Consider the following 27613-nt stretch of genomic DNA (forward strand, 5'->3'; position numbering starts at 1 on the left):
TATAATATAATATAATATAATATGACATAATATAGTATAATATAATATAATATAATATGACATAATATAATATAACATAATATAATATAATATAATATAATATAATATAATATAATATAATATAACATAACAATACATAATATAATATGACATAATATAATATAACATAACAGAGTACAATATAATAAACATAATATAATATAATATGACATACTATACTATAGTATAATATAACTTTAACATAACATAACATAATATAATTTAACATAATATTATATTATTATTATATTACATTATATTATAATATATTATAACATATCATAACAAAACACAACATAACATAACATAACATAACATAACATAACATAACATAACATAACATAATATAATATAATATTACATTATATTATATTAAAGAATAGAATGGAATAAAATAACATAGAATAGAACATAAAATCACATCACTTTACATAAAAAACCATAACAAAATATAACACAACATGACACAACATAATAAACATAACATAACACAACATATCAAAATGACAAATCTGCCTGAACTCGTCTTCAATGCAAACATGCACCAGTTACTTTATGTTTTCAGGTCATCTGTAAAAACAAATGTATGGCCTCCAAAACAAAAATATAACTAGTTAGTTAATCAATTAGTTAGTTAGAAATGAATAAAACAATTGGGTCAAAACATATAAAATGAATTCATTTTTTAACAACTACATCAATGTTGAACACACCACTTCCGCCCTCACCTGGCTGGATGGAGCCTGTGGAGGGTGAAGAAGTGTACATGCTGAGATTCTCTGTGTCTCACAGGTGAGTTGTTGTTGGAATCTATCCACGTCATCCTCTTTAAGACTTGTTAATTATGGTGAATGATATAAAGATGTTTTGATTTCGTTTTAGGCTTTTCTATCGAAGTTTAAAAATAACTTGAGACAGGTGCAAGTTATTTTCTGTGAAGAAAAATGTAAACTCTGCGTCATCATTGCTGCTGAACTTTAATAGCAATTTACAGATTTTTCTTTTATTAGTAACTGTTCCAACCCTGGACCCTGAAACATAAGCATTCACTTAAAAGTAAGTGTTTTGTTAAACTTCACCACGTATTCTTTATTCACTTGTTCCCTACTTCTCTTTATCTCCTCAATAAGGATGGAGATGCACGGACAGTTTGTAATTGTAAATACTGTAAAGTTGTCAATAGAAACATGTATAACAGTATCAAATAACCCTAAAGATGTGTGTCATCTGTCACTCAGTGGCTGCAGCTTTGATAGATTGACTGTGAACACCTTCAGGTATGAATATTACTGTTTTTTATTCATGATTTTGACTATAATCAGCCAACATGTTCCTGCAGTAACATGGCTACCTGCCCCGAGGCCTGACCACTCAGCCTATTGGCCCCCAGACTGACAGCCACAATGTAGTACTGCACTCAGGATTAACTTCTGAGGTAAGCCACTTCACTTTAATCAACATCCTTTGTGTTAATCAGTGTTAGTCAGCGCACACACAAACACACACACACACGCAAAAAAACACAGAAAATCTAAAAGCCAAGATTCCTTATTTTTTATTAAGAGTAAAAATGTAGGGATCAGATAATTCAGTAGTGTGCATTAACAAGGATGTTCAATAAATATACATTCCGTCTGTATTTTTAAAGGTAAATAAGATTCCATAATATCATCATCTCTATAAAGGCTCATAGCTACTGTGCACTGTTCATAAAGGCAGGGCATGCAAGCAACAGTCATGCCGAAGAAGATTCAACAGAATAAAGGTAGGCGACATTAAAAAAGCTTTTACAGTGAGCATTGTCCATTTTAAATATGCATATGTTTCCATCCCATCTACTTTGACATATCTGCTGTCTCACTGGAGGGGAATACAGACGTCAGTGCACAACAGCTCACACAGAAACAACCATCTTAGTTTTCTTGTATCAGATTGTAAACCATAGCTGATTTCAAGTCGGCATCTGTGTTCTCTGTTTCCAGAGCGACAGTAACTCTACATTTAGAACATGTCATTAAAGGTTAAGTCCTGGACCATGCAAACTATAAAATAGTCACTGTTTATAAAAATCAACGTAGTTTTTAAGGAAGTAAACAAGACCTGGGTACAGGCGTATTAGCATCATTCATGCCCCATCATGAGTATAATATATAATAGCAGCATTAAGTAGAGAATCAAGCTACAGACAGGCTGTCAGTTCACAAGCAGTACAGCGTGGAGACGTGGTGCTCTACAAGAAAGTATGTGGATGTTGTCATTGAGATGAGGATCTTCACGTTTGACTCATTCTGCATGAAGGGACTTTTACGAATGACTTGTGGTTGTATTTGCTTTACATCAGCATTAGTGGCTCACTTATGGATCAGTATATGGATGGATTCATGGTGGTGTCTCAGGAAATTACTACAGCAGCAAATAAAGTGAAATTAAATTTGTTTTAATGGACATTTAATAGTTGTTACTAGGTTATATGATTATACTTTTGTGTTTTGTATATTATCTTCTTATCTCCTGATATCAACAAAATAGAAACTCTCAATATAGTATAACATTCCCAAGCTGCTGCCTTTTATATAAAATGACACAAACTGTAGTTGCAAACCAACACGTGAACTTAATCAAGGCTTATTTTGAAAAACATGTCATAATACGCGAGAAAAGTTATTTCTCTTGACGTCCTCTAGATGGCAGAAGTTATCCATCATGTCCAGATTCTGTTTTTTTTTACCCTGACTGTGATTCAGCTGCTTGTCTGTACATATATGTATAGGCAAGATACTATTTATTGACTGAGTCTGTATAGAGGCTTACATTTGACGGGTGTGTGCTGTACTGGTTTGTAAATAGGGTACAAAAACACAAAATCAGGTGTTGTATAATGTAAGGTCTGCATGAGATCATTGTATCCATTATAATTAAGGTGTACATACATGTTTTGATTAATCAATTAATTAATCGATCTGTAAAATATCAGAAAACAATAGTAATAATAGAAATGCTGTCACCTGTGATATCTATTTGTCATTTTAGAGTTAAATCATCAGAGTAGTTACAAATTAATTTTATGTTAATTAACAAATCCATTGTTTCAGCAAAGCCTGCTTTACATTCTGACTGGCATATCTTCAGTTTGACAGCAGAATAAAATTATTTAATTCACCCAGTTAATTAGTGATAACACCCATGCCTGATGTTGATTAAACCCACTATGCAGCCCTCTCTGTTAATGTGTCCTTGATTAATGGCTTTGGAAATTAAACAATGCTTCAACATTATAAACCCCCAAAGTATATTTGAGTGTGTAAAGGTCTTAAACTGACATGCAGCCATTCCAAAAAAATGCAAATGAAAGTTGTCACAAGCTTAAATGACCTGCTCTCTACTAACGATACTGTATATTCAGCTCTGGCTCCACATGTTAAAGGTAATATATATTCAGCCACAGGGATGAATTACAGGCCACTGTGTCCTTGAGGTTAAACTGTCAAGCTCTTTTAAAAATTCATCGTATTGATTTGGCTGAGAGCAGAGACCCTCTGGCCCCCTCTTCAAACTGCTCCTTCAGTATTTGTTCAACGAGTCACAACATTTCACTGGAAAGGAAACGATAGATCTGCATTCAGCTTCTCGACTTATCCTCGGATTTGTATATGGAACAATGATGGTAATGATTTTTCTCTAAGGACCTTTTTCCGATCAATAGCTCTTCTTCCTCCTGGGAGAAATATTGTAATGAAGGCTGTAATCTTCCAATGGCCATAAGATGTGTGTTGTTAACACAGCAGATTAGGTGCATCGTCTAATTCATTTATGACCTCAAGAAAATATACGATTTTAATATCCACCACCCTGCAGGGGAGAGATATATGATCCACTGGGTCTGTACAGAGTTTAGTGTTTGTGGTACTAAAGCTCCAGTGTGTCTGTTGATCCGGTTAGTTGTGGTGTCACGTTGTAATTTAGGGAGTGGACTTAAGTTTTTTAATGTGTGTAACTGCCTTCAACAAAGATTCTTGTTTCAATCAGCTTTGAATTAAACTTTTATGTTATATCGTCCATTGTACAGCGTCATGTTTATACAGTGGCTAAGAATGGACTGTATACATGCATTGTCTCCAGAGGGGGACTCTTTTGTTCCTATCATTGAAGGCAACCATTGGTTTTTCAACAAGCTCGCCAGGGGATAGTGAGGCAAGAAGAACTCATTTGGTCGTAATCTGCATCTTCCTTACTGTGTGCCTCTAAATTCTACACATGGTGGACGTGACTTGATCAATCCCTTTAGAGCTTAGCACAAAAAACAAGTTGCAACACTAATGGCAATGTTAAAAAACTGATATTGGCTCATATGTGGAGATACTTAAAAATCATGTAAATAAATATAACTTCTTTATACGTGTGAATACCAAATAGTTCATCATGTTTAACAGAGAACTCAGTTTATCAATAAACTGACTAGCGGTGGTAATAGCGGTTGTCAATGATTTACACCAGGCCAAAGTATCTGCTCTCAGTCTATGTATCTGAGATCCACAGCATGAAAAGCTGTGTGATAAATCTCCAGCGGAGTTCTATCTTGAATGCTACCTTCAGCTCGTTTAGCTACATGCCCTCAAATCCCTCCCAGCTCTGCACAGAAATGCAGTTACCTTTCCCCCTTTTAAAGGGTGATCAATGGTGACGGCCATGAACAGCTTAAGTCACATACAATAAGTAGGCAATCACAATTATTTCATATGTCTCCTTTGCTCATCAAGAAGTTAAAATTAGTAGCACGGTCATTACAGTGTCTCCATCAACGTTTCTTCTCCACCAAAGTTTTGGTTTCATTCTTAAAGATTCAAAAGTGCGTCTCCTTTCCTTCCTGAGTTCTTCCACGTACATCAAGTCCCGCAAACCAGATGTTTCTTCAATCCTCTTTTTTCAGTGTCCTACAAAATGACAATAATAAAATGCTACAAAGACCCAGAGATGTAAGTCCACTGTCACTGGGAAAGAGCCGTCCTCTAGACATTCAGTGAAGAGGAATCCATCTTGGCGGTCACAGGGATCTGTTGGTCATCTCTCTGCTGCCGCTGCTCTCCGCTGACTGACTGGGCGGATCCATTGGATTGTCTTGGTAACCACCTTTGTTTTGTAGCTGACTCTTATCAATGTTACTGATTTTAACTTGTCCCATCTCAAGATAACTGTCTATGATTGGCACGAGTCCATCTGCGAAGCCTTGGGGATTCATTCTGTCATCGTGGTGCCTCGTTTTCACCAGCGTGTGCCCGTCGTCTCTGTGACTGTTTCTCATCGGTGCAGATGCGGTATCATGTTGAGCTGTTCTGATCGGCATCGGCCCGTTGTCCATGTGGCTGTCTTTCACCGGCACCAGCTGGTTGATCTGGTGCTTGATGCAAACAGGGATCTTGTTGGCTTGCAGGGAGCGGGTGTGATGTGAAAACCAGTCCCTGTCGAACGCCGCCCGCAGCTGCTCCACCACCGTGGAGTTCCTGTCCTCGACGCCCTCTGGCTGGCTGATCACCAGGCCGGCTCCGGCATTGTAGGTGAACTCATTCCCCACCCAGTCGAGGTTACCTGTCAGGAAACAAATTAGTCACAAAGGTTTTATGTAGACACAATTAATATCTCGCCCCCGATTAATAAAAATCAAGCTGTGGCTCATAGACAATTCTGCCCTATGAAGAAAATCGATTCCTTTCCAAGAGTTTGATGGAAAGATCGATACAACTGGAGCTGGAACCATGAGGTGATGAACTAAACTTAACATTAAGACTGGAAGCAAAGAGAAACAGTTCAAAAATATACTTTGCAGCCCCCTTACTACATATATTTTTACATATCTTACAATACTTATTCCGGAAAATGTTCTCTGTCTGCCTGCAGCTCGTATATCTCGAGAACTGTTCAATACTTATTCCGGAAAATGTTCTCTGTCTGCCTGCAGCTCGTATATCTCGAGAACTGTTCATCTTCCTGGCTTCACATGTGATGTGTGTTGTTAAGGGGCCAAGGAAGTGAAGTGTTGAATTCTGTGCTATTTAGACACATGGAATGTTTTATATTAATACACTTTGAATGAAGAGGTGACCGGTGCTCTGTAGTGTCGCCGACTGGGATTGGGACGAGCCAACAGCACGTACCAAAGAGACAGGTTCACTGGAACAGGCACTGCACTGGAACAGATATGAGTTATCTTCCTTAAGCACTGGCAGGGTAAGTGATTAAGAAAATAAACACATTTGAGGTGCTGGTATTTGTATTTTTTTCACTTTGGCATGAGCTACAAGCTGTTTCCACCTGCCCCCAGTAATGCTGAGCTAGGCTAATTTCCTCCGAGCTCTATCTGAACAGGGAAATCAGTGTGGTATCAACCTCATCTAATTTCCCCTGAACAAACAATATTACCTCCCAAAATGCCGAGCTGCTCCTTCTAGCCGACTGAAAATTAGATCTGCATGAGGTGAGAGGGGACACGGTAATAACATCTAGAGGATGAGCTCACCTAAATAAATGGCTCGGTCTGTCACCATAAACCTGTTATGGTTTACTCCCTGGAGGCTGCCATCCCGCTGCACCCTGGGGTTGAAGTACTTCTACACACACAAACACAAACACACACACATAGGCATACAGTGGTGCGGTGAGCGCTGGTGAAGTGTATCTTTGGAGTTGTAAATTGTGCGGCCATGTACTCACAGCTTCCAGAGAGCAGTTGGCCTGCTCCATGCACAGACTCCTCAGGGACCAGATAAAGTTGAAAGTAAGTGGTTGAGTCTTTTCCCAGCAACTTATCAAGAGACGCACCCGCACCCTCCTCAGGATCAGAGCCTCCCGGATGAGGCCATCGATACGAGACCAGTACCTTGGCACAGACACACACACACACACACACAACTGTCGGCACATAGCCAGAAGGCATACACAGACTTTAATCACTTGAATCAAAGCAAGGCATTCAAGCTTTGGATGATCGACGCCAGTCAAATCATCCCAAAGGAAGCAGCTGGTGCAGCGGCAGAGGGGTCTAACTTGTGGGCGTTGCTGCTGACCAGGGGCAGGTAATCGATGATGGAGATGTAAATGAAATGGCGAGCTTCTTGGATGATCCAGGATATGGCTTCCAGGTCGTTGGTACGATCTTTTGGGATGAAAACATCTGGAGAGCTCTGTCAAAAAGAAGAGGAAAGTTGATTATGTTATTAGGTTTGAAAATAGCTAATTGTCCTTTTTCATAAGGGACCACAAGGATTCAATCGTCTTCTTCTGTTATATATGTTTGTGTGTTTTGGTCTCAGTGAAGCCTCCATGTTTAACTGTACGTGTGTGTTTTTGTATCGATATTAATCCTGCACCACTGGACGGCACAATCAAATCAACGGATGTGCATTGCGGGTACGATGACTTCTCCATCGCTCATCTCCAGGAAGCAGCCGCGTCCTGCAGAGGCGCTGCGTGTGAATAATGTTCTCTCCCACCTGGTGGTCGCCTCCACTTGATGTGACTGCTACACTTCAGTGTGTTACACATTTAGTGAGATGAATACAAAATGAATTCATTTTCAACCTTTGTCGATTTCTCAGAGAATCATTCGTGAATGTTTTTTTTCTTTTTAATGTGCAAATTAAATAGGACTGATTTCTATGAGTACAATTGGGTATAACTTGATTGCATTTAAGGGGACTGGTGGACCTTGGTGGAGGTATCTGCTCTAATGAGTGCCATTCTAGTGTTTAACAATTTTGTAATAGTGAAAGTGACTCACAGAGATGAAGGCCTGAGCCTTGGTGCTGTTGAGAGTGAAGTCCAGAGGAGCGTTCTTGTTGTAGAGAGCAAAGAGCCGCTTGGACCAGAAGGAGGGGATGAAGTCTCTGTATTGGAGCCCCCAGTAGAGGCTGAACACTCTGTGGAGGTCCAGAGCCAGACAGCTGCAGTTGTACACCAGCACTCCCAGCTCCTTCCTCTGGAGAGCAAAAACAATTTTGTTAGATCCCCATCAGCACGGAGACAACCAGCAGTCACATGATCTGAATCTCCTGGACACTGTCACCATTACTTTCACCATCATCGGCAAAATGCTGTCCATCATCTCCATCAAAATTCCCATTAGATTTCTTTTCACAGGTGTCTTCACCTTTCTGCTGTGTTTTACTTAAAGACACCCATTCACCTACATACACACAACATACACCTTCTTATATAAAGTCCATGTGGTCTCATCCAATTATCCCTGCACCAGCTATGAGTGACAAGACAAAGCCCTGGTTCTTCTCTCTGTTCTCATTTTTCTGTCTTTTCCCTCGGCAGGGTTTCTTAGCTTGTCCCTTTTAAAATTTCCTTCTCATTCTCTCATTCACTCCCATTCCGTGCTAGGAGCAGCTTGTCCCTAATTGAGTTTAGATCCCACTTAGTTCAGTCAAATTGAATACAACCTACTTTATCTCCCTCAAAACAGACCAACATGCACACAGAATAGACTAAAGATACTGTCCTTAATGTGACCGACTGATGGGCATAAGGAAAACCTCAAACATGGATTTTCTTATTGTCCAGCTGCCTTAAACACATCCATGTAGTTTGGAAATAATTGGATTCTGACTTGAGAAGCAGAAATACTGAATTGTGAGATGTATAACTTTACATGTATAAAATTGATTCTCGAATTAATACTTTTAGTTGTACAGAATAAAACACTCCAGGTCCAAATAAGTTATGTTGGCCTCATTGAGCCTCCCTGCAATTCATCTTCCTAAGCCAGGGCCTCTGGTATCTGTGGGTGTCTGAAGATGGATGGAGCTGCATTTTAATGAACCAATGATTCCCAGCTTTGAAGAGAGAGATGAAAGAATGGCCACTTTCTATTTTGGGATGCCACCACCTTGCATGCCCTGACTTAAATCTCTATTCAAAATGAGAACACGGGTTTAACATTAAGATTTACTTTGGTAACAATTTTTCTAAATGTGTGTGTCGGTACAGTTTACAATATATAACTGTATTTCCACAAATGTTTCTGAATATGTTCAGTTATACAGAACTTGCACTTCTCTGTGTAGTGTGTATTTCTGTATATAGTAAGGTATTGGATACAGTGGCTAGGGATCTCCAGTCCATGCTTGCACTCCCGATGTAGAAGTGTCTCCTGTCGACCACCCAGAAGGAGGAGAGGAGGTGACCTTTGGTCAGAGCTGTCATGTTCACATAGTGGACCTCAGCATCTGGACAAGAGAGAAAGAGAGAGAGAAGCAGAGATGAGCAAGAAAAGCAAAGACAGAGGCTGATATACAGTCAGATACATGAGAGACGAAGAGAGGACTACAGAGGACAGACAGACAGAAAGACAGATGAAAAGAGAGATGCAGAGTGAGTGAAAGGACAGAGAGAGAGAGAGGACAGTCAACAAACCCAACAGATGGAGCTGAGCTGCAGTGTCTTTGAACACAAACAGAAACACAGAATATATAATACAGTGAGAGTGGACACTGACTGTGTCTGGCGAGCGTCTTGAGCTCGGTCGAGTCGATCATCCCGCTGGAGATCTTCAGCTGGACTCCTTTAGCTTTGAGCCCCTGAAGCCTGGACAGCAGAGCCCGGGCCTGATGGAAACACATCAGAACCGCTGTCACTTCCGATTCACGCACCGTTGTTGTGAAAGTGCTGCTGCTGCGACAGAGCGCTGGTCTTCTGCTTATTAAAGTTTATTTATAATTAATTGTGTCACATGTCCAAATCACATCCATACTGCCCGTCCATGGGCCCTTAACAATACATCAACAGTTCTCAAGATATTCAAACCACTTTGAGACTTGCAGTGGACTTTCCTGATACAAGAGCATCCCCACTTCCACTAAACTTTGCCTTTCCACGAAAGGCTACACTATATTACATTTTCTGGTCCAGCCTCCCTCTCGATGAAGTGATTTTTTATTTGGCAACTGTTTGTGGAGAGATTGCCGGAGGCTGATAAACCATTAGCCCTTCTCTGCTCTGAGGCCTCTGAAGGAGCCATTACGTTCCAATCCAGAGCCTCAGGCTTTCATTAGGCCTGACATTCTCCATTTCTTAAAACAGAAGCAGTGTGTGTGTGTGTGTGTGTGTGTGTGTGTGTGTGAATGTGTGTGTTTGTGTACAAAGCCTGGTCAAACCCTTCAGGCAACTTCCAATAAAGCACATCCAAAATGAATAGATCTGAAACTAGTCCAGACTGGCAATACCATTTTAAAAGGGCAGTTGCTCATTTCCCACACAGAGGGTTATTTGCCGCCTTTCACATAGATCACACTGTCAATTCTTTGTTACTCTGACATTATCCTGTGTCTCGGCTGGAGCAGAAAAACATCTTGTAGCTGAAGGACCTTTCGAAATATGGCCAATTAAATTATGACAACTGTTAACTGATAATCAAATCAAATATCTATGACTTTTCTGTCACATTATCCGTGTTGTAATGTGACTGTACTCGAAAAAAAGCTCAGCGATAGTTGAGTTACATTTCATGAATATCCCCAGTTCACTAATTTATACTCCCTTGACACTCACGACTCAGACATGTTTGCTTTTAATGCTGACTGAAATAACCACGGATGAGAATGTGGGGACGCTACAGAACAAAGTCTCAAACACAACAACAATATCATAACAGCATTAATAACATCAGGGATGTTGCAGTCATGCATAAATATAGATTAATGTCCATGAAACTGATTCCCTGTTGCATTCTGGGAAGCTTTGACTTTTTTGGCTTGACCACAAGAACCATAGCAGCTCGGTAAAATGACTGAGTGACTGGCTGATGAAGTTACACCTCTGACTGGCCGAGCTACTGTATGAAAAGTTTGTATACATCATCAAATGGGCTGTTTATAGAAGACAGGAGAGGAAAGGAAACAGACAAAGGCCTGAAATCGACCCACACGATTCTGAATGCCGATAAAATGAGATATGCTAACTTGCGCATTACATGACATAGCTAAATTTCGCACGTTTCCAGCAGTTCCACAATATTAAATGTACAATAGTTAACACTGTATATCCAACAAAGTAAAATACTTCATAGGCTGCTAAGCATCATTACCAATCTAACGCTGTCTTATGATAGGCCATATGTAATGATGATGCATAAAATATTAGTAGTTATATAATCTAAGCCACAACTGTTGATTATATAGAGGAGACAAAGTCATACATAGAGGGAGGAGAGCAAGCAGTAATAAACAGGAGCAGCATTTATCTGTCGGCTTCCTCTGGTTTTACCTGTCTGGCCGCCGGCTGGAAGCTGGATTCATAATCGGAGGAATTGAGGAGCCACAGCGGCGAGACGATCTCCACGACCCTGATGGCCCGGTCCAATAAACTGTACAGGCCCACCGAGAGAGGGACGTGGGCTGTTCCATTGTCAGGGTAGGAGACGTCTTCTGGGATGTTCTCAACAAGAACGACTCTGCGGAAAATAATGAGCGAAAAACGATTTAAGAAGATGAGAGGGAAAACGTATTTACATGCTGGTTATATGAAAAAGATGCAAAAAGACAAAAAGCATCATTAGGAGGCCACGGAGGCTTGTTAGTGGAAGAATGCCGAAGAAATTAACGTGAGGTTCATGGTCTGTTTGCAGTAGAGCTAATGGTGATATTCGAATCAGCTAAATAGAATTTCCTACTCGGTCTCTGGATCGTTATTTTAATGGCTCAGACACCACGTTGCCGGTGGCTGAGCCTGAGAAGACGTGAAGGTTGATGTTCAGAAACGTCAGCAGCGTGGATTCAGTTTCACCTAGTCAGGGAAAAGGAAAAGGTGTTTTTTTGTGCTGTATTCTTGTTGGTTTCCACTCGCTCTACTCTCACACGGTGCGTTTTAATGTCATCGTCAGCAGTCTGCCGTAACACATGAATAATGTAAAGAGATTCACGAACATATAGGTAATATGAGGTAGAGAATCGCTGTAAAAAGTGCACCACCTAACCTGGATGGCTTATGATGTGGAGCATTTACTCAGTGGAAGCTGTTTAAGCGTTTTAATCTTTTATAATCATCCCTGTGAACATCTCTGCGCTCACTGCCGAGGTGTAAAGTCAAGTTGTCTGGCTAACTGCAACTCTCTCCTCTCCCTAATGGATTCCCATCTCCCATCTTACTCCACCGGGATGCCTGACAATGACACGGACATTACCACCGCAGTCAACAAATTGAATTACCCCAGGCTACCCCCCCCCAACCAGATCTGCAGTCACACACAACCCTTCAGGCTTTTATCAAGCTCCAACGCTCACCGCATTGTTTCTGTCTCAAGCTTGTAGAAATTGATTCTTCCAACTGGATTTTAACAGAGAAATATAAAGGTGGTGGCTGGTGGGGTGTGTGTGTGTGTGTGTGGGGGGGCAGCCTGTGTGACCGGCTCAGACATAAATTCCGCGGCACCTCTGTCCTCGATTAAGTTTCCAAGAAAGTGACAAAACCAATCCTGCTCCTGAATTTATTTGTTTCCATGTGAGGGGGTGGGGGTGGGGGGGGATTAATTATAGTAAGACATGTTATGGGAAATGTGCTGCACGTGGTTTGGTTCAGAGAACAGACTTTCCAGGTGCCTCTGACAGATGATCCATACGAGGCTGCAGATCATTCTGGAAGTGTGAATTGGAGCAGTGAATCGGTGGATACGCCAAACTCCATCGTTAAATTAATATATAAAGATGCAGACATGGAGGTGATGTCATCATGGCTGAAGGGTCAATAAGATTTGCTGGTTGGTCACGAGATGAAGTCATGTGCTGCAAACCTGATAAAACCTGTCAAGTCACATGATTTATTTCATTAATCTATGAAAAGAAAAGGAAGCTTCCACCCTAAAACAAAAACCTGAAAATATGTCTCTCATTTCAGGACAGGTTGACTGGCTCCTTATTTTGTCCACATCATGAAAAATAGAAGAGAATAGAACATACTTAATGTGTTTCAAATTTCCTCTAAAGAATAAGGTTGGAGCAGTACTGAAAACAAGTAACATTAATACAATCTATTTTGTCCCATGGTTAACGGTGACTAGGAACTATTTTTACGACATATAACCATAAAGTTCCCTATTTACACGTCTAGCAGAAGTCAAGGTAAGATCATTCATTTGGAATCATGTCTCCGATCCTCCCTCCATTATTCAAGCCACTTATTATTGATGGGTCCCAGCCTCACACCCCTGGGAAATGTACCACAGTCTCCAGTTAAACCAGGCTACATGTCTCTGGTCTGTGGGAGGAAGCTGCTGTGTAGCCAATAGTTCAAATGAGACGACCACAGGACACGAAGAAAGAAATTGTGTGTATTGATCGATGCTTGTTGCCAACTGGTCAAATCTTTTCACAGGTTAAAAACTTTGAGAGCTCACCGTAAAGTCAACGTCATTGGCTAAGATAGAAATAATTGCATCACATATTCAATAGCTTACATCACCACCTTGGAAACAAGGATCATTCCCCCCCATTAACTCCTGGCTATAAAACATGGTCCGTCTCCCTCGGTGGACTCCCCCCCGGTAAGGACTTGGTAATACCAAATAGATCACAGCTCTCCCGCCCAGTTGCAGCACAGGGTCGGACGAGGTGTGACAGCTCAGGGTCTAGCAAGCGCTTCACTCAAGGGCACGCCGGCGGGAGCGTGTGCGGCAGGTGATAATGTCCCGGCATCACATCGAGAGGCAGGTTGCCAGCTGAACAACATTCCTTGGATAAAGTAGAGCTCGTTCAGGCTTTGGAAAGTGGCCAAGGGTCAAACTGTAGGACTCGCACCCTCTGTGAGGATGACATGCTAATTTCTGCTCGAGTTAATGCCAGTAAAGTTTGGGCGAATCGCAGGTAAAGATGGTGCACGTTCTACCGAGGCCTTTCAGAGGATAATCCTCCGTTTGCCTCGAAGATTGCACGCCGGGAAAAGACACAAGGAAACCAACATGGTGAGCGGAAATGAGATTACAGAGAGGATTATCATTCACCCACAGTATAGATCCTTTGTTTTTAAACAGACAGTGAAAACTAGGGCAGCTACAGTGCGTGAAGAACAAGGATGGATGGAAACCAGACTGAAGAGGAGGGGCGGTAATCCTATTGTCAGAAGAATTCCTCTCGGCCCGCTCTAATGGCTTCACTGTGATGAATGGTGATTCTGAGTAGTTCCAGCAGTCAGACGTGGGCCTCGGTACTAAAAGGTGAGAAATCAGGGATGCAGTGGTTGTTTCTATTGATTTATCCTCTGCTGCTCCTGACTGGTGTAAATATCAGCCAACTAATGGGTCTGATGGGACCCCAGGAGTTTACATAATAAATAAACAATAACTGCTACATATGAATCACTAAAGCATGTCAGTGTAATCTGGCGTCGTTAAGCCAATTACCTCCATGTGCTTGTGTTGCTGTTGTAGCTCGTAGAGTAACAAACAGCACAGGGACATGTTGAAAATCATTCTTTCAGCAGATTCAGCCCCTGACACCTGATAATCAGCCGGCCTCTCATAAGCTGCCCTGAGCTCCGAGTGTTCAGCAACCACATCACAGGATCAGCTGCAGGTCTGCTTCCTGTGTGCAGCTCACTTCATAGGTAAAAGTTCAGATTCAAACTGACGTCATGGGAAAAACACACTTAGAAAATGAATTTCAATCCATTATCTGAAACTTGAACCACTTTCAAACTGATTGTTCAGTTATTACAATGTTTGTCCTTCACATTTCCTGCTCTGGGCGTTTTTGGCGACATGAGTGTTGGTCCAAAGTTTGCATCGACAGATCTCAGACCTTTTAATCGGCTGTATTGTGTATTTACCAAGAAGTCTCACAATAGAGTGTGGATAGCTCGACCCGGCCTGAGCCCCTCGGGTCCCAAAGGGTCACTCTCTTTTTTCCTTTATTCTTTAGAAAAGATTTATGAGGTTTATGGAGTCTGAAATTGTTTGTGCACTGATTTGTTTAACCTGTTGCACCAGCTTTAATTTTGTAAGTGTTCTGGTTACAACTTGTTTGTTTATTAAGAGGACATTTATGATAAGGTAAAGATTAGATTATATTAAATATTAAAACCAGCTAACTGCCATTAGCTGGCCTTTGCCTGCTTTGCCACCTGATAAAATTTACACGACTTGTAATCTTTACAATCAGCTGTTTTCTGTTGGAGGAAACAAGCTGGAGGACTTGTTTCCAGACTCAAGACTCAAGGAGCTTGAGTCTGGTTCTCCATGCATTGTTTCTGCTACTCCACCGGGCAACTGTAGATCAATACTAACCTGCTTATCGGCCTCTGATACCAGGAAATTACACGTGTCCACTGGGGAAATATCAGGCTGGCGTCAAATCAAACGAGAGGGCAACGACTGCCCCAACAACCATGACACAAACACACTTAAGACCAAGGAGGTTTCAGTGCAATTATATATGAAGTAGCTCACTCAACAATAACTACACAACCAAAACAACCGGCTGTGTGCAAAAAAAAGCTGCTGAGTCATCATGTGGCCTGTGAGAGGAGAGAAAGGGTCACAGATCAAGTCGGCAGCAGGTCGACCTCCTGTAACTACATCATTCATTAAAAAAAATGTCCTGGATTTTATTTTAACCCTAATCACTGGATCATTTTTCACAGTTGGTGAAAGAAATGACACATTTTCCTTAATGACTCAAATACCTTCAGGAAATCAAGTGAGCAAGAGCGAGGCTCTCCGCACCTTATTATAAATGTGTCACATGGTCATCAATCACTTTTCATGCCGTGGAACACGCTTTGAGCAAAATATGGAATAAAATCATTCATGATGTTACACTTGCATAACTTGTAGGTGTTACATCATATCATTTTATCATCAAATCTGACCACACACTGCAAAATTAGTTTGGAGTCAAGTCGGAAGCTGACGAACCTCGTCATCCCTGACAGAAAGCCAATAACAGCAGATGAATCTATTCAGCTCTCAATCAGTCCAACTTTGATTAGGTCCCCCCCCCCCCCATCATCTCTCCTCCAGCCTCGCCTTTATGTCTCATTCTTCCCCCCCAAGCTCTAGGGGTCCTTCGGAGGAGGCCAATGCAGCTTTACAAGTTGGGATCACACTTTCAACTCTCATTGAAAGAGAAGGATGCTTGACTGAGTTCTGTGCAAGGCTGTTAAATGACTCATTTGGGGAAGAAGAGAGAGTTTTTGGCTCAAACATAGTGAAAAGGAGAGAGAGACGTAATTCCAGAAGGAAGAGAACCTTGAATGAGAAGAGGGGAACCAGTCGGATGTGGTGACGGAGAACGCAGATAGCCGCATCAGCCAAACATATGCTGATCAACCAGTTTCACTCTGGGCCACCGAGACATTCACTGGTGCAGTGATTTTCTGCACAGCTCTTTATTTTCTCAGGAGACTCCACATTGATAGACTGTGTTAACTTGCAAGTTTCTGGTAGAAAGAAACTTTGAAAACAGCCTGGTAATCACTCCAGGACAGTGGGGGAGCTACAGTAATGAGGCGGAGGAAGGAACAGATTTGTCATATTTCGGCGTTGCCACATTATTTTACCTCTGCATGCCCTGTACATTTAATGCAGGCTTTGTTGAGAAGGTCTGCAGGTTTTATCTGGTGCCTGTGGTGGCTGGGTTGCAACATTGCACTGGGATTGCTTGATATTCAAAACTGAACTAACAATTTGTTTCCTGCAACACAAGCTGGTGCAACACAGCAGGGCCAAGGCAAATCCAATCAGAATGGCACTCAGAGAGCCGAGACCTCAGCCAAGGACCAACAGCCCCCTTAGATTCAATCAAGCTGCACCAAGTTCCACACTCTCATAGAAATCTGTTTCCTGAATATGTCTGATATTCTTAATCAAGATCTATGAATTATTTCCTGGGAGAAAAAATTGAAAGTGATGATATATCACAAAATGTTATGTCTTCTTCTCTGACCCACAATTTGTACTTTTACCAATTTTGAAATCTGTTCTTCTTTTTTTTGTTGTGTAATCTTACTTAAACCAACCAACAAACAGACAGGGGGAAAACATAACCTCTTTGGTGGAGGTAACTATGTTTTTCATTCTTAAAAGCTGACATCAGGGATCAGGAGATTAATTTGAGCAGATACTCAATGATTAATTGATTGTCATGAAGGATCCACAGACTATGAATTGTACATGGGGGGTGCTGCACGTCTCACCTGCAGTTCCTGCTACAGTTCTCCTCTGTGATCCCGTCTTCGTCTTCGCCCCAAACGTCCACGGCTGAGAAGATCAAGGCCACCAGCACGGCGAAGCAGCAGACCAAGGCAAAGATCACGATGCACTTCTGCTGAGACTGCAAGAAAGAGAGGCGAGGCCAGATTGATTTACACGGTTTATTTTCTACTCTTCAACACTTTACTGTAAAAACATTGCCAAAGTGCCCCAACCTTGGCTCCTATCAGTTGCTGCATGCTCTAATGGTGACCTGTCCTCTGATTTAATGCACAGCTCAGCAGGTCATGACATGATACAGGTGGGAATTCAACGCAAACATATGGAAGGACCACGCGTGACCTTGCAAGTCCATGATTTGATATTAGGAACACACAAGGAATGAGAAGAAAGAAAAGACAAGTTTCTTTATAGACTGGGCAATTCAAAGTTCTTTACACAAGAATGGAAACACATTTAAAATGATAATTTCAGAAATAAATCAGAAATAAGTTAAAATAGAACCTTTTTAATGGTTAAACTATTGAAATTGTGGTTTTATATAATTCCTCAAATAATGAACAGTTTGTAATTCATAAAATTAATTAATTTATTGTATAATTGATCCCATGTGTGTGAACACTACTATATTTAAAAGTGAAATATTCATCAGCTTAAACAGCAGGTGAATGTTGTGAGTATGTATAGTGTTTCTAAATGTTGTTGTGTGCACAAAAATTCATTGTTCTGCAGCTTCAGCTATAAAATATCGATGACAGCATTGTTTTGTTTTTATGTTACTCTGCCCTCCTCACAGGTCGTTACACCAGAATGGGATCTGGGCTCATTCCTCATGTGTGAAATAAAAAACAGAAACTCATCAGCCAAAATAAATCTTGAGGCTGTGAATTTGCCTGAAGTGTTCTCCCTGACAGAAGGTGGGAACGTGTTTGTGCTTCTTGACAATATTTCCTCGGAGATTTGTAGACGTGGCAAGACGGCAGGGACGTGTGATGCTGAGCTCTGTGAAGCTTGTGTCTTTCCATGAAGACACATCTCCCCTCAGGACGCTCAACAAGCACATGAACACAGCACATCAATCAAAATGCAATCAAACCTTTAGTTTTGCATGTGTGAATTTACTAGACCTAAAAAATATGTGATGCCTGGTTATGAAATGGTGCCATTTTTCCACTAGGATAACTATTACTTAGCATCTTCTCCTTTATTATAACACCTAAAACACTTACAACAGCAGGTTCAAGTCATCCCACCTTCATTTCACAGTCTGACGTGCAACATCAGCTCATTTACATGTTTGTGGTGGTGATGAGAAAGGCTTTCTCACCGTCATGCTGTTTCAGACTAAATAAAGTAAATTTAGTTTTGTGCTTTTGAGCACATAATGCCAGACCACAGTCTTTGTCTAAACTTAACCAAACATAAACCATTAAACCATGAATCATGCTGTACTTGCTATATGAGCACATATTAGGCAAAACCGACATTTACAGCAACCTCTAGTTTCCATTTTGAAAATGGCACCAGTGCATCTTTTATGAGAATAACACTTTTGTGTATTTAATTTCGTTAAATCAAACCCTAAGCCTTAAAGTCATAACACAATAAGTAAGTCAGGGTGTCAACTCCTCACTAATGTTCTCAATATAGTGAGCTGCTGATGTGCCGGAGACCTGACACAGCTAATGGGAAACGCCCCAGCTATTTGTGAAACAGTAACGAATGCATCCTCTTCCCTCTGTGCGGCAGCAGAAGAGTCAAAACTAATTATCCTTGAACACCGAGGATCATTAGCACAGTCAGCTCGTCTCATCCAGAGAGAATAACACCACATCACACACCATCGACCTCGGTGCGCCACACAAACACTGAAGCTTTGGTTGTGTTAGTGTGTTGCTGGTATAGCTACTAACATTCATGCCTGTAGGTGGGAATTAATCTACCAGTCAGTCAAGAGTGTCCCAGTGGACGAGTGGATTGTCCTCTTCACCGTCGCTCTGAGATGATGTCTGACGTGAGAATAATGTTTCATATTATCATAACCTCTACTAGCTCTTAGACCCCTGGTGCTCTGGGTCTCACGCTGCTGCAGAAGCCATACAAAGGTTAAAGTGAATGAACTGGTGACCATAAGGCAACTGGCTCGCGTCCACAGACTTGAGTGGAAAAATGATCTTCACCTCCTCTACTGTTGAAGATCCCCGGGCAGTGAACAAAAGCAAACGCTGCCAGACGAAGTGGAATGAAAATACAGATGAAGGTCTTAACTGTAGGAGACTCGAGCACTGAGAGCTTCTCATATTTCCAGTTTTTGTGCTTCGTTCACATATGGCCAGATGTGTATGAGCATAATGGCAGCTACATGAAGAGGTCAGGCTCACAGTGTGCACGAGGGATGATGTTACCTGACACTGGAGCTACAGTTCTGGATCGATACACCTTCGATTACAGGAAGGAGTCTGCCTCACAGTAACTGCTTAGAAATACTCTGTTTAAATGTAGTCATAGTATGGCCACAAATAAATAGAAGAGAAAAGTAAAAGCTATACCAGCGTTTGTGAATACTGTGAGCGCCATAAACATACTTCTTTATATAAAGACGGTGCGTCTCCACCTCCTCCTGTTGGACAAAAGAATACAGATTGATTCCATCTTAAGCTTCAGAGTCGTGATATGAGAATCAAATAATTAAATAAAACCAGTCTTATCACAAAACCCTGAACATCAGTGTTATAAGAACTACCAAAAATAAGATAAACCATCTTTGAGGGGAGGTTTAACATGTACTTTGACTTTTGAGTTTAATCCATGTCCCATCCACTAACATGGAGGAGGCGGGGTTTATGACCTATATTGCAAACAGCAATCAGAGGACTTTCCTGTCCTCCATCTTCATATATAGCCTAGTCGACTGTTACGATCACTAAATCGATAACTCGAGAACAGTGAGTCCCACCTGATTAGTTTTCTAAGCAAACATTTAACAACATTTTTGCATCTTTTCCCATGTCAGCGCTTTGAAGAAAACTTGGGGTCGTTTACAGTTAATTAAGTTCAACGTTCCAACAAGCAAACACAGCCTGGAGTGGCTTGCAAAAAATAAATAATCAGAGATTCAGAGAGAGAGACTGCTCGTCAGCTGTTAAAAACCTCCGGGGTCCATCTTTAAATGGTGCGCAAGGTGGATGGCACAGTGCCAGATTCACACATACACACACACAAACACACAAACACACATGCACACATACACACACACACACGCAATGCTACAGTCTCTCAGACAGAGGCCAGGGTGGGTGGATGTTTATATCCTCTAATGATGTATTAAACATTGATCGTCTCTGCCAACCTTCTCAGGTCTTTTATATCTACTCTCTGCTTTGTTTTGAAGGTTCGACATGTTCAGCTCCTCTTCAAGTGATGTGGAAACATATCAGCCCTACAGAGTTTGAGAACAGACGGGTGATGTGGTGATTGTCCATTTTGCCCATTATTATTTCCGCCAAGGAGTTTATTTGTTTGTCGATGTCCCCAAAACTCGTTGGAAGGATTGGAGCATCGGCCAAGAACAGATACAAGAAAGTTTGTTGCCGATCTGGATAAAGCGGCAGATACTTGCAAGACAGGGTCTCATACAGCCACTCCATCTACAGAAAAATATCAGGGGCCCAATTATCCTTTCATGAGTGATTCCTCATTGTCGATGCGCTGTGTGAACGAGGAGCCAGGCTGCTCAGAGGGTTGGAGAAGTTCCCCACCACACCAACAACACAACAGGAATCTGGGCAAACTATCAAAAACACATCCGGCTCTAATTCTTTATAATGAGCGCTCGGAGATCACCACAGGCCTGGTGACAGGACGAGTTGGAAGCTGGAGACTTGTTTTCAGTGGGGTTTGAATGCAGATGTTTATGGAGACGAGGAGAGAAGAGGGAAAGGAAGGGAAAGAAGAGGAGGAGGGAGAAAGAGAGAGAGAGCAACTCCACACTGATTGGGTCAGGACTGATGTAACGCACTCTGAGTTATAGCAGCCAATAGTGCTGCACAGGAGACTGAATGAGCTCCTGGTCTACAACATGTTTTCACTACTGAATATTAAAACTTTAAAGCTTCTTGTTGCTCCAAGAACATTTCACTTCCTGATTTCAGTTCACTACTAAACTTTAAAACTAAAGTCTCCCCTGGCAAAGATAGATAGATAGATTTATAGCAAATGATGTATTCCAGTATAAGAGCGTTGGATTTAAAATCCTTGGTAAAAGGTCGAGTCCAGCTTCCCCCATGATGGTGATGATTAATCATCCAGCGTGATACCTCTTTAAAACATCTGCCCAGAAACACTACTTGACACTGACGCAAACACAGTAGAAACTTCCCAGTGAGATATTTGCAGCACAACTACAACCTCCTTTTGTTTTAGAAAACCATTCATCTGTCATGTGCGTCCCGCAGGATCAAAGAACAATGCCTTATTTATAGACTTGTCTTTTCTTTTGCATGATGCAGCAACCGCACGGACATTTATCTTCCAAAAATACAGTAAATCTAAACCAAATCAATCCCACGAAGCTTGTGCATTCTTCACGAGGGTGTCGTTGCAATGAAGTGACACAGTGTTTACTGCGCATACTGTGATATTCTCTTCTCGTCTGGACCTTTGTTGACTCTGACGTGCAGCTGACTGCATCACACAGGAGAGCGGTGTGCTGAACAGAGAGCGAGCAGACGCTGCAATGGGCTCAATGCTGTTTTGTAATGTTTCACCATAAGAGTTCTTTTCACAGACTGTAATCTGGACACTGTACTGGATTTATGGATTAAGGCTGTAGTGTAGGTATGCTTTCAGGTGATGTGTAATGTACACACTGCTGCTGAACACACACGCACACACACACACACACACACACACACACACACACACACACACACACACACACTCACACTCACACTCACACTCATACACACACTTGACTATTGCAACTGCAGTCCTGGTTTTCTGCACCAATGTTCACCGTCAACTCATTTATCACATTCAAGCAACACTCACATGGATTTAAATGAACGTTATACATTATTCCACTATGTTCTTTTTAAACAATCTGTAACTGTAGGGACACGCTAAGCTCAAATTCACGGCCACTGCTACCACAAAGGCTTTCAACTCCATTGGTCGGTTTAAATCAATCAATTGTCCTTCAATAATAAAGTGACGTGTCTAATATGTCTTTGTCCCACAGGATGTTTAATAAAGATAAAATAACAGCGATAACAACCGAACTCAGTTTCTCTGATCCGGCTGCCATGAGGTTCCATTCACACACACAACTAGTCTGTTGTCTTGCGTGTGTGTGTCCTTGCATGTGATGCATTTATCTACAGTATGAAGTGGTAGAGTGCAGAATGAGTGACAGTAAGAGAGCAGAGATATTTGACAGGGCGCTGTCATGTTGTGTTAGTGCTGAGAAGGCAACTTTCCTTCAGAGTGGGTTTGCATGAACGTCATTTCCAATAAACTGCCCGGCTGCTCTCTCTCTCTCTCTCTCTCTCTCTTTCTCTCTCTCATTGTTGTGTGGAGATATGGTTTATGAAGTTATGACCATCAGTATACGATGTTTACTATGAAAGACTGGAAACAAGTAGGAAACAGCAAGCTTACCCTAATCTAGCATCTTTAACAGGAACCGATTGTGTTACATTTGAAGTGTTGTTGTTTACATGCTTAATGCGTAGTTAAGCTAGCTAGCTGATGATTTTAGTGTTATATGGTTGTAGCATTATGTTTTATGGTAACCCTTAAAAAATGGTGTTGTAAACCTTCCACTTCTCACTACACCAGCACTGTTGAATGTTGAGGTTTAGATGGAAGTGTCCTCAGATACAGTTCCTTGACTCCAGGCTTCAAACAGCTTTTTATAAGATAGATTATAAGTATGTAATCCAAAGTGTAAAGTCAATACATCCGCTGGACCTGTTGGTCCCGTGCTGCCAACATGTGGATTCTCCTGCTGTGCACACCATTCAAGTGTTAAATCCAGTTCCAAGCTTCAAAGTCTTTCTCACTACCACCCCACATCACACAGTAGTCTACCGTGCGACCTCGTCTGATCCCCGACCAAGTGACACGCTTGCTTCTCCAGCCTCAGGTATTTTCCAGTAATCACTTTTATGGAAAGATTTTAAAGAAGGGTTTGATCCTATAAGCCAAGTTTCCGGCTTCCAGAAATCTCTGCTTTCCACAATAAAGCCCTGTCTGTCTGTCTGCAGTGAGGTGGCCACGACATGTAGGGACGCTCTCCTGACACAGAGCTGGATGATGTTGTGATTCAAAGGCGGCTGTGTCCATGTAGACAAAGACAGGATAGAGGAGAGTCATCTCTTTCATCTGGTGTCACAAGTGTCATAATTCTTCTTTACTGGCTGTGATCAAGGTGAACCTGAGGTTTAACTCCAGGCTGTGGGGACAGACTGGTGCCAGAGAAATTCATCAAAATGAAGGCGGTTGAAGGGATGTTAACTTCAGGGCTTGGACGGCAAAAGTGTTTAGATACCGTATGTACAAGATGTAGCGTCAAAATGAAAGACTGAGCAGCTGAGAGCAGAAAACCCATCAATCATTTTCATTTTGAAAGGCTGAGTGTGCACAAAAGTGACACATGAGCCACGCAGATTGACAAGGGACTTTGTTATGACATTGACATGCAGTAGAAAATGTGGTCACGAGTTTCTGTGTGCATAATCCTCACATGCACAGGATAGAGAAGAGAAATAAATAGAGTTTGTAAATGAATTGAGTCCACACTGCTGTAAAGCTTTGGATCCTAATTTTACTAATTCTTTTATTTCACATGCCATGTAAGATACTGTATTAATCCATTGGGAAGCTTTTCAGGGCAGTGTAGTGATGAAGTGCACAATAAAAATAAAAAGGAATAATATTTGACAGAGTCCACAGTTTGCTTGGGATAAATAAACACAGATTGCACAAAAGGTTTCGCTGGCCAATTTCATGCCAATGGTACAAGGTGGACGTTTTGTTTGAACACACGTTTGATTTGCATTAGCAACACACAGGCTACTGGACGTATAGTAAAGGTTTTGCTGGAGAGTTGACTGGTTTTATTTTGCATTTCAATGTCCCTTACAAACCATGTTCTGTGTTTTCTGGGATTTCATTGCCTTAAATTTGTTTTGCACGGGGAACTCTGTCATCATAGTCGGTTGTTAGCCAAGTCACTGTTAACCTGTGTCATCAGGGTCACTTAAGTTCACTTTGACCCTTTTTCACTTTGATATCTAACAAAACTAGAATGGTACATGGCACATACCTCAAGGCCGAACACAATCTACTAGGTCTGATGACAGATTACATAAACTCTTAGATTTTAGTCCCCTAAATATCCAGATTTTTCCCCCATCAAGATCTATTTTTATCTTGAAATGTTAAAGAAGGTGATAATAAAGTCCTGGATACGCCCCCTTTATCCAGTTCGTGCCGAAATGTAATGGATTCTTTCTTGGCCCACGTCCCTTCCTGTTCCTTTGTTCAGTAGTTTCTGTGTAATCAACCAGCCAACAAACAAATGTACTGAGGTTAAAACAAACCTCCTCGTCCAAGGTAACTACTTTGGCATTAATCAATACTAAGGAATGACTGTGTGCTACGAGATTTGTGTTGTCATTCACCTTTGTGCCATTACCTTCCCCTGCCAGATGGAAAATAACACTGACTGCGTCTCTCCAGAGAAACAGCACCATCTCTGATCGGGTTCTCCTGAGTGAACCCAGGGCTCCCAAGTGCTCTTCCAGCCGGATGAGCAGTCAAACAGCTCTGGCCTTACTCAAGAACAACTTGAGCTTTATAAGGACGTGGCTTCATAACAACAGAGCTCACTATCAGAGAAAGAGAGCCCTGTTTATGATGGTTATCGGCCGTCTGGGACAATTAGACAAAGACAAGCTGGCCGTGCATCAAGTCCTGTAGTGGGTTTAGTGGAAAGAACAACTGGGGACAAAGTGTTTGAATGAGCAGGAAATGTCTTGAAATCAAACCCCCAGTTGATTTTGAAATACAGGAGCTGGTTGGCCGAAGGCCCTTTTTCCATCTCTGGATAATTTTGAAAAGTACCGATCATCTCAGCTTGACGCCACTAGTCAAATAAGAGAAAGGAATGGATGAACAGATTGTTGGTGCCGGCTTTGTTATGGCAGGAAGCCCGGAGCTTCATGTCTTTGAAGATTTTCCACTATCAATCTGTCTGAACGCTCTGTCAAGTCTTTTACGGATCTGCTCTCTGTTGTGTTGACGACTGTCCAAAAGAATCTAAAACAAAAATGGCCTTTTGTCACTTTCGATCCCTGATTGGTTCTTATCAGTCGCAACTCGATTACCAAATGTTGCTAACACGTACTTTCCCTGATAGTTCTACCTCATCGGTCCAAGTAAAGAAATCCTGGTCCTACTTTTTGAGATTGCTGTTGGAATGTATTCTCATTCTGTTTGTGCTGAGAGTTGGATGAGACGATCAATACTGTGCACTGAGGAGCCAGCGCCAGCAGCCTGGGAGCTGTTGTTCTCATTTGAAACTTTGACGCTGCTGGAGAACATACAAGTCCACAACGGCTCTAACATATTCATATTCATCAAACCATCCAGTGACCCTCGTGCCCTGTGTGGAGGCCTCGGAACGGCTTGTGATCCACGTCCCTCGGCTATTGCTCTGCTCTTCTTTATGTTAATTACACACTGTGTCACAGGATTTTTTATGTGTTTTGATCTAGCAAGCTCACATGTGATTAACAGCACTGATGCACCCGAGGGTCCAGATGGCCCGCGGCTTACAAGGCATACAAATGGGTGATGGGATTTCTCAAGGATTCCTCTTGTCCTTGTAGCTCTGAAGGTTGAAGGCTGATGCTGCGATTGTACTTTTTATTGCATAAACTTACATCTTTCTGCACTTTATCTGCCTTGTCTATCCCAACACACAGAAACAGTGTTTGGCTTAACACCAACTTCTTTTCTAAATCCACACGATACCACTAGTGCAAATCTATAAAGCTGCAACATCATTTATCTTTAAGACAGGTAGACTCACGGGGCCTGGTCGAGAATACAGAAAGAGCCAGTATACAGTATTATGGTAATGATTTCTCTCTCTCCCCCCCCCCCCCCCCCCCCATTTTCTACTGCATCAAACCAGTTATTATCGTCCCATTTAGGGTAAAAGAGACAATGAAGCTCTGATACTGTGTGTTTTACAACTAGTACCGTGTTTGACCCATACTGCAGCCCGCGCATTTTTGGGGAGTTGTAATGTCGTCCATCTTATATACAGTCATTGGAGGAGTTCACCAAACCAGTGAGGTTGCATGTTTAATGGTTAAACAATGACCTGAAACTTTTATCACATCTTCACACACACAGTCGTACAGTCTGATCCTGCGTATCCTCTTTCTTTGAGTTGACGGTGTAATATTTCACGCTGTATATTTGTCTCTCTTGATTTAACTTACGTGACAAATACTCTGAGGCTACAAAGAGATTCTAAACTGATTCAGCTCTCTGTCAATTAAAGACTATATTCACCTGTAGAAGCTGCAAGCGAAGCCATCCATCACCTGTGAAGGGGACGAATCTGAGCTGAACAGACCCAGCAGCTCCAATCTCCCCCAGACATCCTCTGACAGTCATGCACCCTCCCACCTACACTCTGAGGAAAGGAACTCATCTACGGCTGCTCATCGGGGGAAACTGCTCTCCCTCCTCTCAATCTGTTCATGTCTGCACTCTTCATCCCCGGATCTATTCCCCATTCGCCACTTATGGCTTGTTGTTGACGAAGGCTTCCACATGAGGTTGTTCAGAGGCAGGTTGAAATGATCCATCATCCAGTCTAATCCTCTGTGTCTGTGTTTGGATGATTACAGAGGATGTGTATCTCACGTGTGTAGCAATGAAAAACCAGATGTGTGTGTAGCAATGAAAACAACAATTTATGATCGATTGCAGCGCAGTGGTCGCACAATGTACCCGCGGCTGACACAAAGTTAACGATGTCTGAAAGACGGACGGACACGAGGACAGTGATAGAGACTGATGGACCTTTCTTCCTGGAGAACACAAACTGATTGGTTTTCTGCGATCTGGTGAGAATGAGACTACAGCCCCTGGAAAGATGGGGACACTTGTATGTCCCGTCCAATCAGGACTGATGAATGAGGACTCAATGGCTGTGATAAGTGATTGAGAAACTCACTGATGACCTACTTACGGGGGACATTTATGTTCATGTGTCTTATAATCCATCTGGATCTACAGTAGCTGACGGTTCGAGTCACAGTATCTACAAGAGCCATACAGGGAAAAGTTGACCAAGTC

The 27613-nt window shown here is 41.8% G+C and overlaps 1 protein-coding gene across 2 annotated transcripts in view; it reads right to left on the bottom strand.

Annotated features, from left to right (window-relative positions):
* Window positions 1-1578: 1578 nt before the first annotated feature.
* The window catches only part of LOC133966232 (inactive phospholipase D5-like), a 35834-nt gene continuing 9799 nt past the window's right edge, over window positions 1579-27613 (bottom strand). The window contains exons 2-10 of one of the 2 annotated variants that reach the window (XM_062401047.1): window positions 17218-17354; window positions 11299-11485; window positions 9533-9641; window positions 9136-9263; window positions 7811-8008; window positions 7078-7214; window positions 6745-6910; window positions 6551-6641; window positions 1579-5622 (exon numbers count right to left, since the gene is read on the bottom strand). In XM_062401047.1, coding sequence (XP_062257031.1) covers window positions 5081-5622; window positions 6551-6641; window positions 6745-6910; window positions 7078-7214; window positions 7811-8008; window positions 9136-9263; window positions 9533-9641; window positions 11299-11485; window positions 17218-17354 — 1695 coding nt within the window. In that variant the 3' untranslated portion in view covers window positions 1579-5080. Of the gene's footprint in view, window positions 5623-6550; window positions 6642-6744; window positions 6911-7077; window positions 7215-7810; window positions 8009-9135; window positions 9361-9532; window positions 9642-11298; window positions 11486-17217; window positions 17355-27613 lie in introns of those variants that run through there. The other variant, XM_062401049.1, reaches the window with a different exon arrangement.

This window comes from Platichthys flesus, chromosome 12 (genome assembly GCF_949316205.1).
Source record: "Platichthys flesus chromosome 12, fPlaFle2.1, whole genome shotgun sequence".
Taxonomy (NCBI): Eukaryota; Metazoa; Chordata; class Actinopteri; order Pleuronectiformes; family Pleuronectidae; genus Platichthys; species Platichthys flesus.